The following is a 15,563-nucleotide window of genomic DNA, read 5'->3' on the forward strand; positions in this document are numbered from 1 at the left end:
GTCTTCTAATATACTGGCTTATTCTGAAAAGAAAAAAATTAAATAGCTGAAGAAGTGAATGAATTTCCTGCATGTAATCCCTTATGAATGCTATTTCTCTATGTGAATTTGTGATAATAGAAATCAAACTTCTATTCTCTGGCCAGATCTTGGAGTACAGAATGTATTATTCACAGAGGGCCTTGGGTCACAAAACTAATACAATAGGATGCTAAAATGGAGCCTTCAGCTGAAATCCTAAGGCAACAGATAGCAGAGTGAGTTGTAATTCACATCACCTCTGTGGAACTTTTAAAATATAATTCACCGTGAGCCAACTAGAATTCTCCTAAAACTCTTTCCTTCCCTGTAGGACTGAAAGGATTGGGAAAGAAAGATTTTTGATGTTAGTTCTTAGGAAAGAGCTGTGTTATATGCCCCACTTCCTCACCAACATTTGGTATTATCTTTTTAATTTTAGTCATTTTATTGAGTATGTAGTGATATGCTATGTATCAATATGCTTTGTCTTTAAATTTATGTAAAGTAAATTACCAGTCTCTGTAGCATAAAATTCTATGGTTTTTAACAAATACATCCACATGTACTCATCACCACAATCAAGATACAAAACAGTTTAAGCATTCTAACAATTCCCTTCATGATACTCTTCTGTAGTCAACTAGACTTCTCTTCCCCAACCCGTCAAAACTGATCTATTCTTCACATCTATAGTTTTGCTATTTCTAGAATGTTATATAAATGAACTCATACACGTAGCCTTTTGAGTCTAGTTTCCTTCATTTAGTAAAATGTATCTGAGATTCATCCATGTTATATGTATGATTAATTTTATTGGCAAATGGTATTGCATTATAGGGATATACCGCAATTTATTTATTCATTCACTATTTAAAGGACATTTGAGTTGTTTCATTTTTAGTAATTGCCAATGAGGCCAATACAAACATTTTATACACATTTTTGTGTAAACGTAAATTTCTATTTCTCTGGGAGTAAAATTGTAGATAACATGGTAAATGCATGTTTAATTTTATGATAAACTCACAAACATTTTCAAAGGGACAAAGCCATTTCACATTCCACCAGCAGTATAGGAAATCTCCAGGTGCTCTGCTTTTTCCAGCATGAATCAGTGTTTTTTGGTGTGTGTTTTGTGCATGTGTGTGTGTGTGTTTTACTGTTCTAAAACATGTACGGTGGAATCTCATTTTGGTTTTGCTTTTCCTAACTTTTTTTTTTCACATCTAGAAGCATTTATTTTATGCAAAAAACTTAAAGATGAATACATGTACACAAAAAGTGCACACATAACCTATGCTGAGCAATGCCAAGAAACAATATATTGATGCAACAGTTGTCTTCTAAAATAAACATAAAAGCCGAGCCTAGACTGGGAGATAAAAGCAAAGCACTTATTTCCCAATAGCACAATGCCGAAAATTGATAGCAATCCTAAACACCTAACTTTCTTAATGACTAATGATGTTTATCACCTTTTGACATACCTATTTACTACTTCAGTATTTTCTTTTAAAAAGCATCTATTTAAATATTTTGTTCATTTCTTTATTAGGTTTTATGTTTTTGAATTTTGAGAGTTCCTTCCATATGCTTGATACAAGTCCTTTGTCCAATATGATTTAGAAAGTTTTCTCCTATTATGTGGCTTGCCTTTCTATTTAATTAATAGTGTCTTTTGTAAAGCAAAGTTTTGTTTAATTTTGATGAAATCCAGTTTATCCATATCTTCTTGTATGTCTTATGTTTTTAGTGTCATATCTAAGAATTCTTAGCCCAAAACAAAAGTCTTTTTTTTTCCTTTGTTTTCTCTAGAATATTTATAGTTTTATGATTCACATTTAGGGCAATGATGATTGTTCAATTAATTTACATATAAGATGTGAGATATGGGTCAGAGTGGACAACCTTGCCTTGACCCTCATCTTAGGGAGAAAGCGTTTACTCTTACATCATTAAGCATGAGGTTAGATGCATGGTTTTTGCAGAAGTTTTTATCAAGTTGCAAAAGTTCCCTTCAATTCTCATTTTTCTGAAATATTATTTTGAATGAATGTTGAATTTCTTCTGTGATATACCTGCATCTAGAGATACTTATAGATTGTTATTGTTGTTCTTAATATAGTGAATTATTTTGTTTGATTTTTGAATTGCATCACTAGCCTTTCAATTCTGGGATAACCCACACTTGGTCATGGTGTATTATCATTTTTATATATTACTGGAATTGTTTACTAAAATTTTGTTAAAAAGTCTTTGTGTCTGTGTTCATGATTTTTTTCTTTTGTTGTCAGTTTTGATATTGAAGTAATGTTAGCCTCATGAAATAATTTGGGGAATATTCCTTTTCCTCCATTTTCAGAAAGACTGTACAAATCTGGCATTATTCTTTCTTAAAATCTTAATAAACATGATCCTGGAGTTTTCCGTGTGGGAAATTTTAAGTTACAAATTTAATTTCTTATAATTGAATATGTATTGAATATTCAGATTTTCTATTTAAGTTAGTTTTAAGATTTGTGTCTTTCAAGAAATTTGTCCGTTTAATCTAAATGCATGAGTTAAATGTTAGGGAGTTTTTCTTAATATTTGTTTAGTTGCTATTCAGTTTTTCTTATGATTATAGTAATATCCTCTCTTTCACCTCTGATATTGGTAATTTGTGTTATCTTTCTATTTTTTATCAGTCTGGCTAAGCCTTAATCCATTTCAGTGATCTTTAAAAAGAATAGCTTTTGGTTTCATTGATTTTCTCTATTGATTGTCTGTTTTTAATTTTACTGATTTCTGCTTTTTATTACTTCCATAACTGTATTTACTTTTTTATTTGTTCTTCTTTTTCTAGCTTCTTAAGGTTGAAGCTTACAGGATTGATATTAGACCTTTATTCTTTTTTGCTGGTGTTCCACTGTCTTCTGGCTTATGTAGTTTCCAAGAAGTCTGGGAAATATTTGTTTCTGTTTCTTGCCATGTATTGTTTAATTTGTCTCTGGATGCTTTTTAAATTTTCTCTTTCTCTCTGGTTTTCAGCAACTTGATTATAATGTGCTTTTGAGTGATTTTTATTTGTGTTTATCCTGATTGGAGATTATTAACTTCTTGTATTTGACATTTTATTGTATGCATCCAATTTGGAAAAAAATACTCCTTTATTTCTTCAAATACTTTTTCTATCCCTTTTAGGGAACTCAAATATTCATATATGAGAAAAATTTATATTTCCCATAGATCACTGAGGTTCTGTTTGTTTAATTATTTGTTTGGTTATTTGCAGTCTTTGATCTTTCAGATTCAGTTTAGATAAATACTAAAATGCTTGGATATATGCTTTCAAGTTTAATAAAGTTTTTTTTCAGTATCTAGTCTGCCAATGAATTTAAGCCAATTAATATTTCATTTGAGATATTTTGTATTATTATGTCAAAAATTTTGGTTATTTTTTCTATTTTTCATTCCTCTCCTCATTATACTCACTTTTCCCCTTAAATACTTAAATATAGTTATAATAGCTGGCTATTTTAAAATATTTGTCGGATGGTTCTATATCATCTGTATCATTTCTAGATCTATTTCTATTGGCTGATTTTTATCCTAGTTATTGTTCACAGCTTCCTACTTCTTTGAATATATAGTGATTTTTTCATTGGACACTGGACATTGTGTTTGTTATATTGTTGAATGTCTAAATTTTGTTTTGTTCCCTTAAAAAGTACTGGAATTTTTTCTTATAGGAAGGTATATTACTTAGAGATAATTTTGATCCATGGAATCCTACTTTTAAGTTTTAAAGCACAGATCTAGAAGAATCTTTATTTTAGCTTTTCTTTAGCTCTCTACTAAGACATAAACCTCTTGAGTCTGCACTGAATTCTATGATAATTACAGAAGCCTTTTCATTTTTGATGGTCAGAGATCAAATGTCTCCTCACATTGTTTGAGCTCTAGGAATAGTTCGACTTACAAACTCCTCAGTTTTTCTTTCTGCAACTTTTTGAGATTTCTCACTGCACATCTACAGCCTAGTCCTCAGCTAAAACAAGGAAACACATGTAAGATTTCTGTGTGAGATATTATCTCACACCTGTCAGAAAGGTCATTATCAAAAAGAAAAGAAACAAGTGTTGGTGAAGATGAGGAGAAAAGGGAAACCTGGTGCACTGTAATGGGAATGTAAATTGGCTCAGTCACTATGAAAAACAGTATAGAGATTCCTCAAAAAATTAAAAATAGAACTACCATGTCATCCAGCAATTTCACTTCTGAATATTAATATGAGGAAAACAAAAACTCTAATTCAAAAAGATACTGGCATGCTAATGTCCATTGCAGCATTATTTACCAATAGGAAAGATTTTGAAGCAAACCTAAGTCCATCAATAGAGGAATGCTTGATAGATGAATGGATAAAGAAGATGTAATAGATATATAATGAAATATTACACAGCTATAAAAAAGAGTGAAATCTTTCCATTTGTGACAATATGGATAAACTTAGAGGGTATTATGCTACATGAAATAAGTCAGGCAGAGAAAGACAAGTATATGATTTTACTTATTTGTGGAATCTATAAACCAAAAATGAACAAAACAAAACAAAAAAAAGGCTCATAGATACAGAGAACAAAATGGTAGTCAACAGAGGGGAGGGGGATGGGAGGTTGAGCAAAATAGGTGAAGTGGTTTAAGAGGTACAAACTTTTAGTTAAAAAATAAATGTCATGGGGATATAATACACAGCTTGAATCCCTGCTTCTTTGTCTACCCACTCTTTCCACTTAACTATTTGCAAAACTTCCTCTTCCTAATTTCTATTACTGGATGGACACTGCTTACCTGAGCTCATGGGAAGACTATTCAGGACCTCTTAGAAGTAAAGAAATGAAGGAGTTTGAGAATCTAGAATATTTCCAACATAAAATATGACTTAATTGGATAAATGGAACATATATCAGGAAAGGAAAGTGAGTGAGAAGTGCATCTGCTGTGAGAACAGCACAGTAGGTGATGTGAGTAATATGGGAAAGCAAGGAAAGTGCCTCTGAGAACACCACTGAGGAATCTGGAAGATGAAAATGGAGAGTTTTAAAGAAACATAAATTGAGCTGGAGGTAGAAGGGACTCTTTTTGAGTTACAGTTACACTTGATATATTTTTATTTAAATCCATTACATATGCAGCTACTAAAATCATCAGCTCCAAACGATACTTCTATCCAAACCTATTGAAATTCTCTAATACCAATTGAGTTTCATCTATACCTAACAATACTTAAGTTCTTCCACCAAATATCTCCTCTCCGTTTGAACTATATCCTTATTGCTTCAGAATATACTCCTGGACTTCAGTTAAGATAATATCTTTGAGCATGTGTTATTACCTCAAGGGTGCGTGTTCTTTGTTTCTGAAATACCTAAGTATATAAACGCTCTACATAATGATCTTTAAAAAAAATACACAGCTTAAGGAATATAGGTAATAATATAATAATTTTGTATGGTGATAGGTGGATACTAGACTTATCCTGGTGACCAATGTGTAATGTATATAAGTGTTGAATCACTATGTTATATATGTGAAACTAATATAATTTTATATGTCAAATGTACTTCAATAAAAAAATAAAAAGGGAAAAAATAATTAATAGCAAGCATGTGTACGCCATATAACATTAGTGCAGGCTTTCTTGTTCTGTTTTGTTAAGAAAATAAAGAAGTAAATTAAGAAGGTTAAATTGTCCTTGGGAATTCAGTCAGAGAGAAAGTGATTCCAACAGATCAACCTTCAATTCCATCTTCAGATCTACAAGAGATATATTTACTGATCTGCTACAGTGACATGAGAACTTAACTGGTTGTTGCTATTAACACCTCTCAGTGACTTCTTTATTTTTCACTTCTGGTTCCACTGAATATTACGTTAAGACGGAAGCACCAATCTTTGAATATAGTAACCCTCGTCACAGAAACAATATTTATCTAAACCAGCCTCCCTGATATGGCTAATCCTATGCATTGTAATCCTGTGCATTGTAATAACAACATATATTGTGCAGAGTTTTTACCAAGAAAAAGTGTTCCATGACCTCATGGTACCTCCATGCAAGGCCAATTATTTGGGTTATTATGGCACGTATTTAAATGTGCTAGTAAAAGCTGTTGTAAAAAGGGGGTGAGGTGTGGCAGCACTTGAAAGTTGTTAATTTAAGCCTTATGTAGTAAAACTACTGCTTAGGACTAGCTGCCACACAATGGTTATATGGGGGTGGGTGGACCTACACTGTTGCACTTTTATATTCCTTTTTGTTTTACAGCCCAAATTGAAATACTTTGCTAATAGACAATTGCTCTTTTACTAAGAGAAACTTTACCTACAAAAATGTATTTTGAAAACTTACTTTACACAGCAACTTTGTATTCATTGAAAGTAATCTTTTACCAATAAAGCACTATTGTTTAGATATTAATATATAATCCATCAACACACACACGCGCGCGCACACACACACGAGGGCGAGTCAAAAATTATCCATACTCTGGTTATATTAAAACTTCTATAAATTCTATAGCCAGAGTGCAGATAATTTTTGACTCACCCTCGTATATCCTATGATGTGTCACACAGTGTTCTAAGTACTTTCCTTGCATTAACCCACCTAATCCTCACAACAACCATAAATATGAGGTAGGTTCTATTATTATCCTCACACATCACAGATGAGTAAACTATTGATCAAATACCTTGCATAAGGTCACAGGGCTTGTAAATGACAGAGCTAACATTAGAAGCCATATAGACTAGTTCTAGAATTCACATCCCTAACCACTCAATATGGTAAAGTGCATAGAGGAGATACTCGCATGATACTACATATGCTGGTGGATAACCAGCTGACAGGAAATAATTACAATCATAAATGTAGGTGAATCATTTGAAGGGTATTTTACAATTCAGTTGCAGAGTACTAGTTAGTAACAAATGGCTGTAAGAACCTAACAAAATACATTCCTGCAGGGTAGGCTTGAAAAGTGGGATGACTGTTTCTGAAGAAGGGTTTGGGGAAATGATTTAAATGACTGCAAAGCAGTATGCGGTCATTGGCACCTCACCTGAGTATGTGCATTCAGAGATCATGACTAGACACCAGGACTCCTGGAAGAGGTTTGAAAATTACTTAGGAGGTAAAATTGACAAGCACAGTGACTGATGGATGTATGGACTAAGACAAAAGGTGCTATCAAAGTTAATGCTAAGATTTGTGGTGTGAGCAACTGGGTGATAATCAGATCACTCACTGAGACTTGGAACTCCTGAGGAGTTTCAGGTATGCCAGGAAAAGTATGTATGGTTTTGATGTTTTGATTTTGAGATGCCTATGAGACATCCAAGTGGAGATGTCCAGCTGAATAAATGTGTCCAAGATTCAGGATATAGATATAGGCTGAATAGATCAGATACTTACCAATGTATAGATAATAATGAAATGAAAATGAATGAACAAGATCCCTTGAATCTTGAAACGTGTACTGAATGAGGAAAAAAGAAGTCATAGGACAGAAGCAGTATCTGGGAGATGTGAAGATGTGAAGAGTTTTGAAAGAATGAACAGAAATACCCAGAGAGGTGAGAGGAAAATCAGTGATGGGTAATGTACTAGAAATTAAGGGAAGAAAAATTTATATGGTCAAATGGTTTTCTCACACAAAGGAGCACTTAGTAGAAATATAATGTTGTTACTAACAATTTTCACGTGCTTTACTAAAGTATAAAGCCAAATCTAGATTTCAATATAGAACTCTTTTCTGTCCAGATTTTTATCAGAAATCAGTATGAGAGAGATATTATAAGGCAGAGCTGCATCCTATGTTTCAGCTTTCCCATAGAAGATAGTGATAGTAGTGGCGTCATTGAAAACTTGTGGAATTTCTTCAGTTCTCCATTTTTTGGATACCTGGAAGAGACTAAGCACATAAGAAAATTATTGTTTAGATTACAGGAAGTACTTATCTTTTTTTCTTCAAAATTGTATTTAAAGTTTTTGTTAGTCTTTATAATCTTAAAAAGGATCTGTGATTGCTGTGCAGAATCTGTTCTCACCACCGCAGTCACTTATCACTTCAAGACGTCAGCAAGGATGACAGTTCTTTAAAGTTCTTTCACTTGCTCACGACTCTGAAAGAGAAGTGGCAACTTCTTCAAACATAAGTGTTTACTTTAGTTTAGATTCTTTGTGTACTGTCCTTACAGGATTTGTTAATTCTTTCATCAATGTATTATTTATTTATTCAATAACTGTTTACCAAGTGTGTACTGTTTCAAGTACTATGCTAGAGCTAGGGACATAGATAAACAAAACAGAAATTGTTGTTGCACACATGGATAATGGTAAAAACCTGTGAACAGAAGAAGGCTGCCAAGGCACAATGGCTTATGTTTCACCAACTTTTATAATAGATACCCTAAGAAATAAAAGTATTACACAACTTTTATACATCTTCTTGCTTTATAAAGAGTACCCTAGGATAGTACATAACCCTCATAAATATTATAAAGTCTTGGCAGTGGTGATGATGCCAAGTCACTAGCTCCCTGTGTCCCTTCAGCCTTGGTCTTTTCCCTCCATTTGCAGGAATAAGTTGAATTAGATTGCATGAACTGAAAGTCACTCTTTGCATTTCAATGTACTTTGCCCAAATCCTCTTCCCTTGCTAGGGGAGTGATAGAAATAGGGGAAAACCCTGACAAGGTCTAAGGACAAGATTGTTTTCCTTGGGTCTAAAACTAAGGTGAAGAATTACTACTCAGGAAAACTGAGGATAACAAAACCCAAAGGCAACTGAGCAAATTACAGATAACCAGTACACTCCAGGGTGTAAATTCTAGGCAAAGAAACTCCAAGTTTCAAATCTAGAATTCAAGCATGGTAAGATTAGACTGAGAAAAGAGCAAGATAGTTCAGGATGGAAACAGAATTGTATTTGTGTAAAAACAAGAGAATACTTAGAGCACACCTTTGGGAAGAACTGATGCATGAATGGAATTAAGGGAATGGCTTAAAGTATCAGGAATCCAGTGAGGAAAATTAAGATGTTGACCATGCATTTATGCTTCTTTATATTAGTTGTCATTATTGATAGCTAGTGTTGGCAATATCACCCATTCACTGGCTCTGTAGGTATTGATTTGTGCAATGCATAGATATCTATTGATAATTCTGGTTTGTAAATAAAGACATTATTTTCTGTTGGGGTTGGAGAAGGATCTTTGAATCTGGGTGCCACAGACTGTGCAGTGAACTCCAGGAACAAACATTCAATAGACGTAAATGGTGCTCTCTGGAGTTGAATGGGGTAGTGGTTTTGATACTGGTGATGTTTTGTCATACAGCTTCTTATAGTTGTTGTCAACCTTACAAAGTCTGTCATTTAACCATTTGGGAGACAAAAAAAATGCTTGCTTATTTTTATATTTCTGAAATCTGTTATTTCTCTCTTTTCATTATACTTTTTGATTCCTGGTAGACATATAAATCTAATGTGTTTCTTTCTTTAAATAACAACATATACTAATATACATCATATTTAATGATTTATTTATCAAGAACATGCATTTGGGGGGTAACAATTCTTAAAATTATGTCAGTACACAAAAATGGAAATATACATGTAACATTTTAATATTGAAAATAAGTTAGACATATATATTTTGTTTTTACTAAGTTTCACAGTATTGTACCTTTTCACTTGTGATTGACTTCATTTTATACTGCCCAATGAGACTATTTAATTCTGATATAGTATATCAGTTTTCTCCATACTTTAATTTCTGTTTAATATCCCCTTTACACTATAGTTCAAGTTATATTTTAAAAATTCTTAGATATGAAGGAGGATTTTGTCCTCCCTATATTTCAGTAGTTTTTACAGATAAATTTAAGCCTAGATTATCTTCACTATAAGGGTGAAAAATAAGAGAAACAGAAGAAAACAACAGAAAATCAATATTATATTAGTGAGTTGGAGTCAGTTAAAGGCACCAGATTGAGCAAAGAAAAAGATTATAAAATCAGATTTTAAGAATACGAATTTGAAGACAACTGCTTCTTTTATAAGCTTAACTCTGTATACCTACAATAGCATATCAGCCAACTGCCCTCTCAGAAGTATAACTCTCCTTTCTGTACAAATTGTGATCAGCCAGATAAATGGGGAAATGACTTAATCATATATAATCTAAGCACTGCAGATTTCAATTAGCAAAGTCATAGTTACCTGCAGGGCAACAGTGCAGCAGCTGATACACCCAGACAAGGGAACCCAAAGGAAAAAACTTTTTAACATAGATATATTTGAAATCCTTCCTCCTGAAATTCACATAGGCCTGTTCTTCCTCTGCCATATCTCTGATAATCAGAAACCTTCCTGCCCGATGATTCTCTACTTTCAAATAAATAAAAATTCCATTATTTCAGGAAGGAGTCTTTTTTTTTTTCAAATCCCATTCACTTGGGAATATTCTTTTATCTGTGATTATGTCTCTATATTTTTAGTCTGTCATTTTTAGTCAAATAGAATGTTTTCCCTGGAATATTAAAAAATAAAAGTAATTCAGTTTGTTTTTACTTAACTCTTAGTTTGAGAATCATAAAGTTTTTTTCTGAGGTTTATTAGATGGCTTTATATTGTATATATAGTGTACCTCCCTTAGAAACCTTAATAAGTATGGAAACTGAAATATAGCAACGGTTTAATATATCTCCATACTCTTATCAAGCCATCTAGCTTGAAACCTTGAGAATGAGTGTGAGATTTCTCCAAAAGAAAAGTAACATTTAGTTAGGTTAAGTGTCAAGTTGTTAACTTACACTGTATAAAAGTCAATATGTACCAAGTCATATTAGTGAATTTCATCTACACTGCTAGGAGGTTGTTGAACTCAATTACAGAAATGTGCAGAGCTTGATTTGATGTGTGAGGAGGTTAGGAGACCACAATCAATTAAAAAGAACACATGTATATCCTGTTCTGGGGAAACAGTTGTTACAGGATCCCTTGTTCAGTTTCTGCTTTTTTCTCTGCCTTTACCTCTGAACATAAGAGAACAAAGGGTTTAATAATTCCCCAGTTTCATTTGGAATTATTTTGTCAGCAATATCTAATAGGAAGACATGCAATTGTTGTTTTACTTGAATGAAGCCTCAGGCAGCTACAATTAAACATGCTGTACTTTTTTTTTTCATGTAGCGAAACCATTTGAAAATGGACAATATTTGGACATTTATGGAATTACAAGGGACCAGGCTGGAGAATACGAATGCAGTGCGGAAAATGATGTGTCATTCCCAGATGTGAAAAAAGTGAAAATTGTTGTAAACTGTAAGTCCCATCACCTTTTCTTTTTTTTTAAGCTCTTTATGGGAATATAATTGCTTTACACTCTTGCGCCAGTTTTTGAGGTACACCAAAGTGAATCAGCTGTATTTATACATATATCCCCATATCCCCCATCACCTTTCATCAATATAATTTCAAAGATAAAATACCTCCAAAATACTGTCTGAAACATATGTTGCTAATTTTTAAGAGATGATCTACTAATAAACACTGCCTATTAGCAATGAAAATGTTTACATGGTAGAATATTGATCAAATTGTTTTATGTAACATCAGTTGCCCCAAGTAATTCCACAATAATTCAGTTTAATATGTAAATGACAATGTTTCCAATACCATCCTAGTTCCTGGCATTCTAAACTGTGGTATCCTTATCTCTAAAGCATCCTATACTCATGGTGTTATCTTCATTCTCATGGGTTTCACCTGGGGTGTATTCTGACTAAATTTAAGTGTGAAACTCCCAAACAAATTTGGTGGATATGAAGTGCACTGTTCTGTACTTAAAGAGAAAAGCTGTTTGATACTCCTATTGTTTGGGTATTTAATCCTATTTAGTTTGGACAATATTGAGAAAATGAAGAAATAATTTTCCCATGAACATAATTATTAGGAAGTTAGAATATTAAGAGGTACCTGCAGGACCATCAATGTCATTATGTTATACCTTTCCTCTAAATGCATTTCAAAACACTAATGAAAGACATTTTTTCATTAATACCTTATTTCATGTCTTATGATCTCAACAGCAATGGCTGTGATAGTCTTTACTTTTCCAAAATACTCCCTTAGTCTTTCTCTCAAAAAATTTCTCATTGTTTAACTTATTCAAATAGAATGCTTTGGGGATAATAGTATTTTACCAAAAGCATTTTCAAGCTACAGCTTCCAATCTTTTTCCTCTCATTTACATATCTTTCTACATATGGCCATTGCTAATAATGAGTACACAGTATTGTACCATAGATCAGAAGAAATTTTTCCAAATATATCCTCAAATGCTAAAACTGAGCATTTTTTTCATATCAACATGAATCTCAGTTTCATGGGTCAAAAAATAACTCTCAAAACACTCTCAGCAGTTGAGTATCTGTCAGGGCAAATCTTTACCACCGACTAACGTTCATCAGTGACTAGGCCATACATTTGGGGTTGACTCTGAGCACGTGGTATATAATGCCAGAAGGTGGCAGTTTCTGAAAGAGTTTCTCATATGATATTCTGAGACAAACTTCAGCAGATTCACCCAAAAAGCTTACTAGAAATGGGAAATTTCTGTTTCCCACCAACACTACTGAATCAAAATCCTTGGGGTATATAGCTTGGAAATATGCATGTATGATAAGTTCCTATTGAATTTCAGGACTCCTGTTGCAGAGGGTTACTTCTCATCCCTCTGGAACTCTCTGAAATAGAGTTAATAAGCAAATAAAAATTCCTGATTATTTTTTCACTAACCATGCTTATCTGAATATGAGTCTACAGATTTTATTGTTGGAGGGTTGGGAAAAGAGGTGAGAAATAGGACTACTAAAGAAGTAATATTTTTAGCAGTGAGCCCTAGGGTCCATCTGTCAAACAAGTAAGGCACCTAGTCTGGCAAAGCAGTCTACTTTCAACCCCCAGAAAAACCATATCTCTAAAATGATGTCTCCAATGGGGATACTATTGAAAACAAGCTGCCGTATGGATTTTCATGGGCCTATATACTCCGTGTATAATCCACACTTTTTTTTTTTGTATTCACACTTTTTTTTTCCTATCTTTTTTTTTATCTCTCTGGCTTCAGTTCATTGTCACTTACTATTTAATCTGATTCTCTTTTTTTTTTCCTGCACAAGTGGGTACTTTAGACTGGTAAAGGTCAAGTAAGAATGCAGAAATTTGGAGAGAAATTGAATTGAAAGAAAGACACAACAACCAGTGATCATCATCTAAAGGATTTGCGTGGAGAAAAGAATCCATATATAAAGCATAAGGACAGAAATTATGGAAACAGATGTCAAGAACTATGAAGGATATGCCACAGTTTCATGGATGCAGGCAGAAGACAGAGACAGAGGGTGGTTTATTACTTATAGCAATAGCAGTAGCCAGAGTACCGTCATTTTTCTACATTGGTTCCCCAAGTCCCAATTACTACAGAGTGATATGATGAGGGCTAGGTGATATCTATACACACAGTGGGTTTGTGTCATAGCTGAGGGTCCCTGAGCTTAGAAACACAAATTTTTTTTTTTTATAATGGCAACGAGCAAACCTGCCCTTTGCCACAGAGGGAGAAATTATCTTTATTACACTGGACTGTAAACAAACCTGCCCTTTGCTCCATGGAGAGAACTACTTTTTCTGTCTTCCAAGACTGTTCACTATACAAACATCCTTGGAAAGATTGTCAGAAACAAAAGCTGTCAGTGCCTCTGCTCACAAGATGTGCAGAAACAAGAGACCCAAGGAGAATTACCTTCCAACACAAAATGGGATCAGGAAAGTTTGAAGCAGAGCCTAGAGACATTCCATCAGTTGAAAAGGGTGCTTCACTGGCTTTTGTAGGGTTTCAGCCACATAAAAATAGGTAGAAAAGAAAATGTCGTTAACCAGCTTTAGCTTAAGAAGGAAAACCAGAAGGAAAAAGGGGAAAATAAAACAAATTTAAGGACATGTTTATTATAGTCATAATACAGACTATGTTTTTTAAGAACTAATTTCAGTTAAAGTACAGTCATAAATGGAAATATTGGTGCCAACATAATATTAAAAATATTAAGAAAATGGACTTAACAAGATTTTTTAAATGGTTTTAAATATTCAAGTTGTTTTCTGCTGCTTCTCAAATTATACCTTTGAAAGCTTACATTTTCTTAAATGTGCCATGAAGAATTGTATTGGATACTGATTGATCAATTAAATTTATACCTTTTGAATCAACATTTTATATGTTTGTTCAGACTTCTGGTCAAGACCTAAAATTTGTGTTAGTTTGGAATAATTTGTCACACGTATAGCAGTGATATCTAAGCCAAGTAGGTGTGTGAGTATAAGTGTATATGTTCCTGGTTATAAGAAAATTTGGAAAATATTAATTTTGTGAATTTACCCCTTTGGAAGTCAAAAACTGAGCACTATCCATGGATTTTACTAAACTGATTTCCCAAAGGAAATTAGCCAAAACCTGCTGAACAAACTTTAGTTTGTCAAAGCCCAAAATTGAGCACAGTGCTCTGTAACCAGCACAGAACTTCACGTCCCCTGATAACCTGAAGATTCCCTGAAGATAGAATTATGCCAGGTTCAAGGCAGCCCTTCTTTTCATGGTTATTAATCAATATTGATTGCACATATAAAATTGCAGTAGCTTTGTGAGTTATAATTTGAAGAGAAACTTTGTCCCTGTTCCCAAATGGGGTTCAAGATGAAATGTAATAAATTTTCATAAGCTCTGCTAGATTCAGTTATGTGGTAAGTCAATTTGAGGAAGAGATTTAGGTTCCCTGCAAGTTAGAAATGTTTAATGTTTTAGTATTCATCTAATATATCTGCCACATTCACTATACATATAAGCATGTATATATCTCATACATATAAGAAATAATATCATATTTGACCACATACTTTGTACTTATAGCACTTCCATGTGGATTTCTATTCAATTTAATTTAACAGAATTTTAGTGAAATGATTGGCATATTTGATTTATTTTATATAGATTGGACTAGTTGGTTGATTGAATAAATAAGTTCACTTTGTGTTATTTACAGAAAGACTTACTATAGATAGTAAAATTTTATACAAAAGCTTGTTTCTGAGTAGGGAGATTTTGTAAGTGATTATTCTCCATGTCTTTCTCTGTATTTTATTTTATTCATTTGTATATGAATATAATAGAATCATGAATTTATGATATAAGATGGTTATAATAAATATATGAATATGTACATTTCTTTAAATATTTGCATACATATGTATATACACACACCTACACCTATACACAATTGGACAAGAAAGATATATACATAGTTACATACATATACAACTGTAAGTACTTATATATATTTCTTATCAAATTGAAAAACAAAATAAAAAGGAATCATGACAGTTACCATAAACAGACCTTGAGAGATTAATACACATACACACACATAACAAGAGAGA

General features: G+C 33.0%; 1 protein-coding gene across 2 annotated transcripts in view; it reads left to right on the forward strand.

Moving 5' to 3' along the window:
* Positions 1-15,563, forward strand: part of NEGR1 (neuronal growth regulator 1) — an 871,642-nt gene that overhangs the window by 575,566 nt on the left and 280,513 nt on the right. For both annotated transcript variants that reach the window (XM_057716185.1, XM_057716191.1), the window contains one exon: positions 11,262-11,393. In XM_057716185.1, the coding sequence (XP_057572168.1) occupies positions 11,262-11,393 (132 nt within the window). The remainder of the gene's footprint in view (positions 1-11,261; positions 11,394-15,563) is intronic.

The sequence above is a fragment of the Hippopotamus amphibius genome, chromosome 1 (genome assembly GCF_030028045.1).
Source record: "Hippopotamus amphibius kiboko isolate mHipAmp2 chromosome 1, mHipAmp2.hap2, whole genome shotgun sequence".
Lineage (NCBI taxonomy): Eukaryota > Metazoa > Chordata > Mammalia > Artiodactyla > Hippopotamidae > Hippopotamus > Hippopotamus amphibius.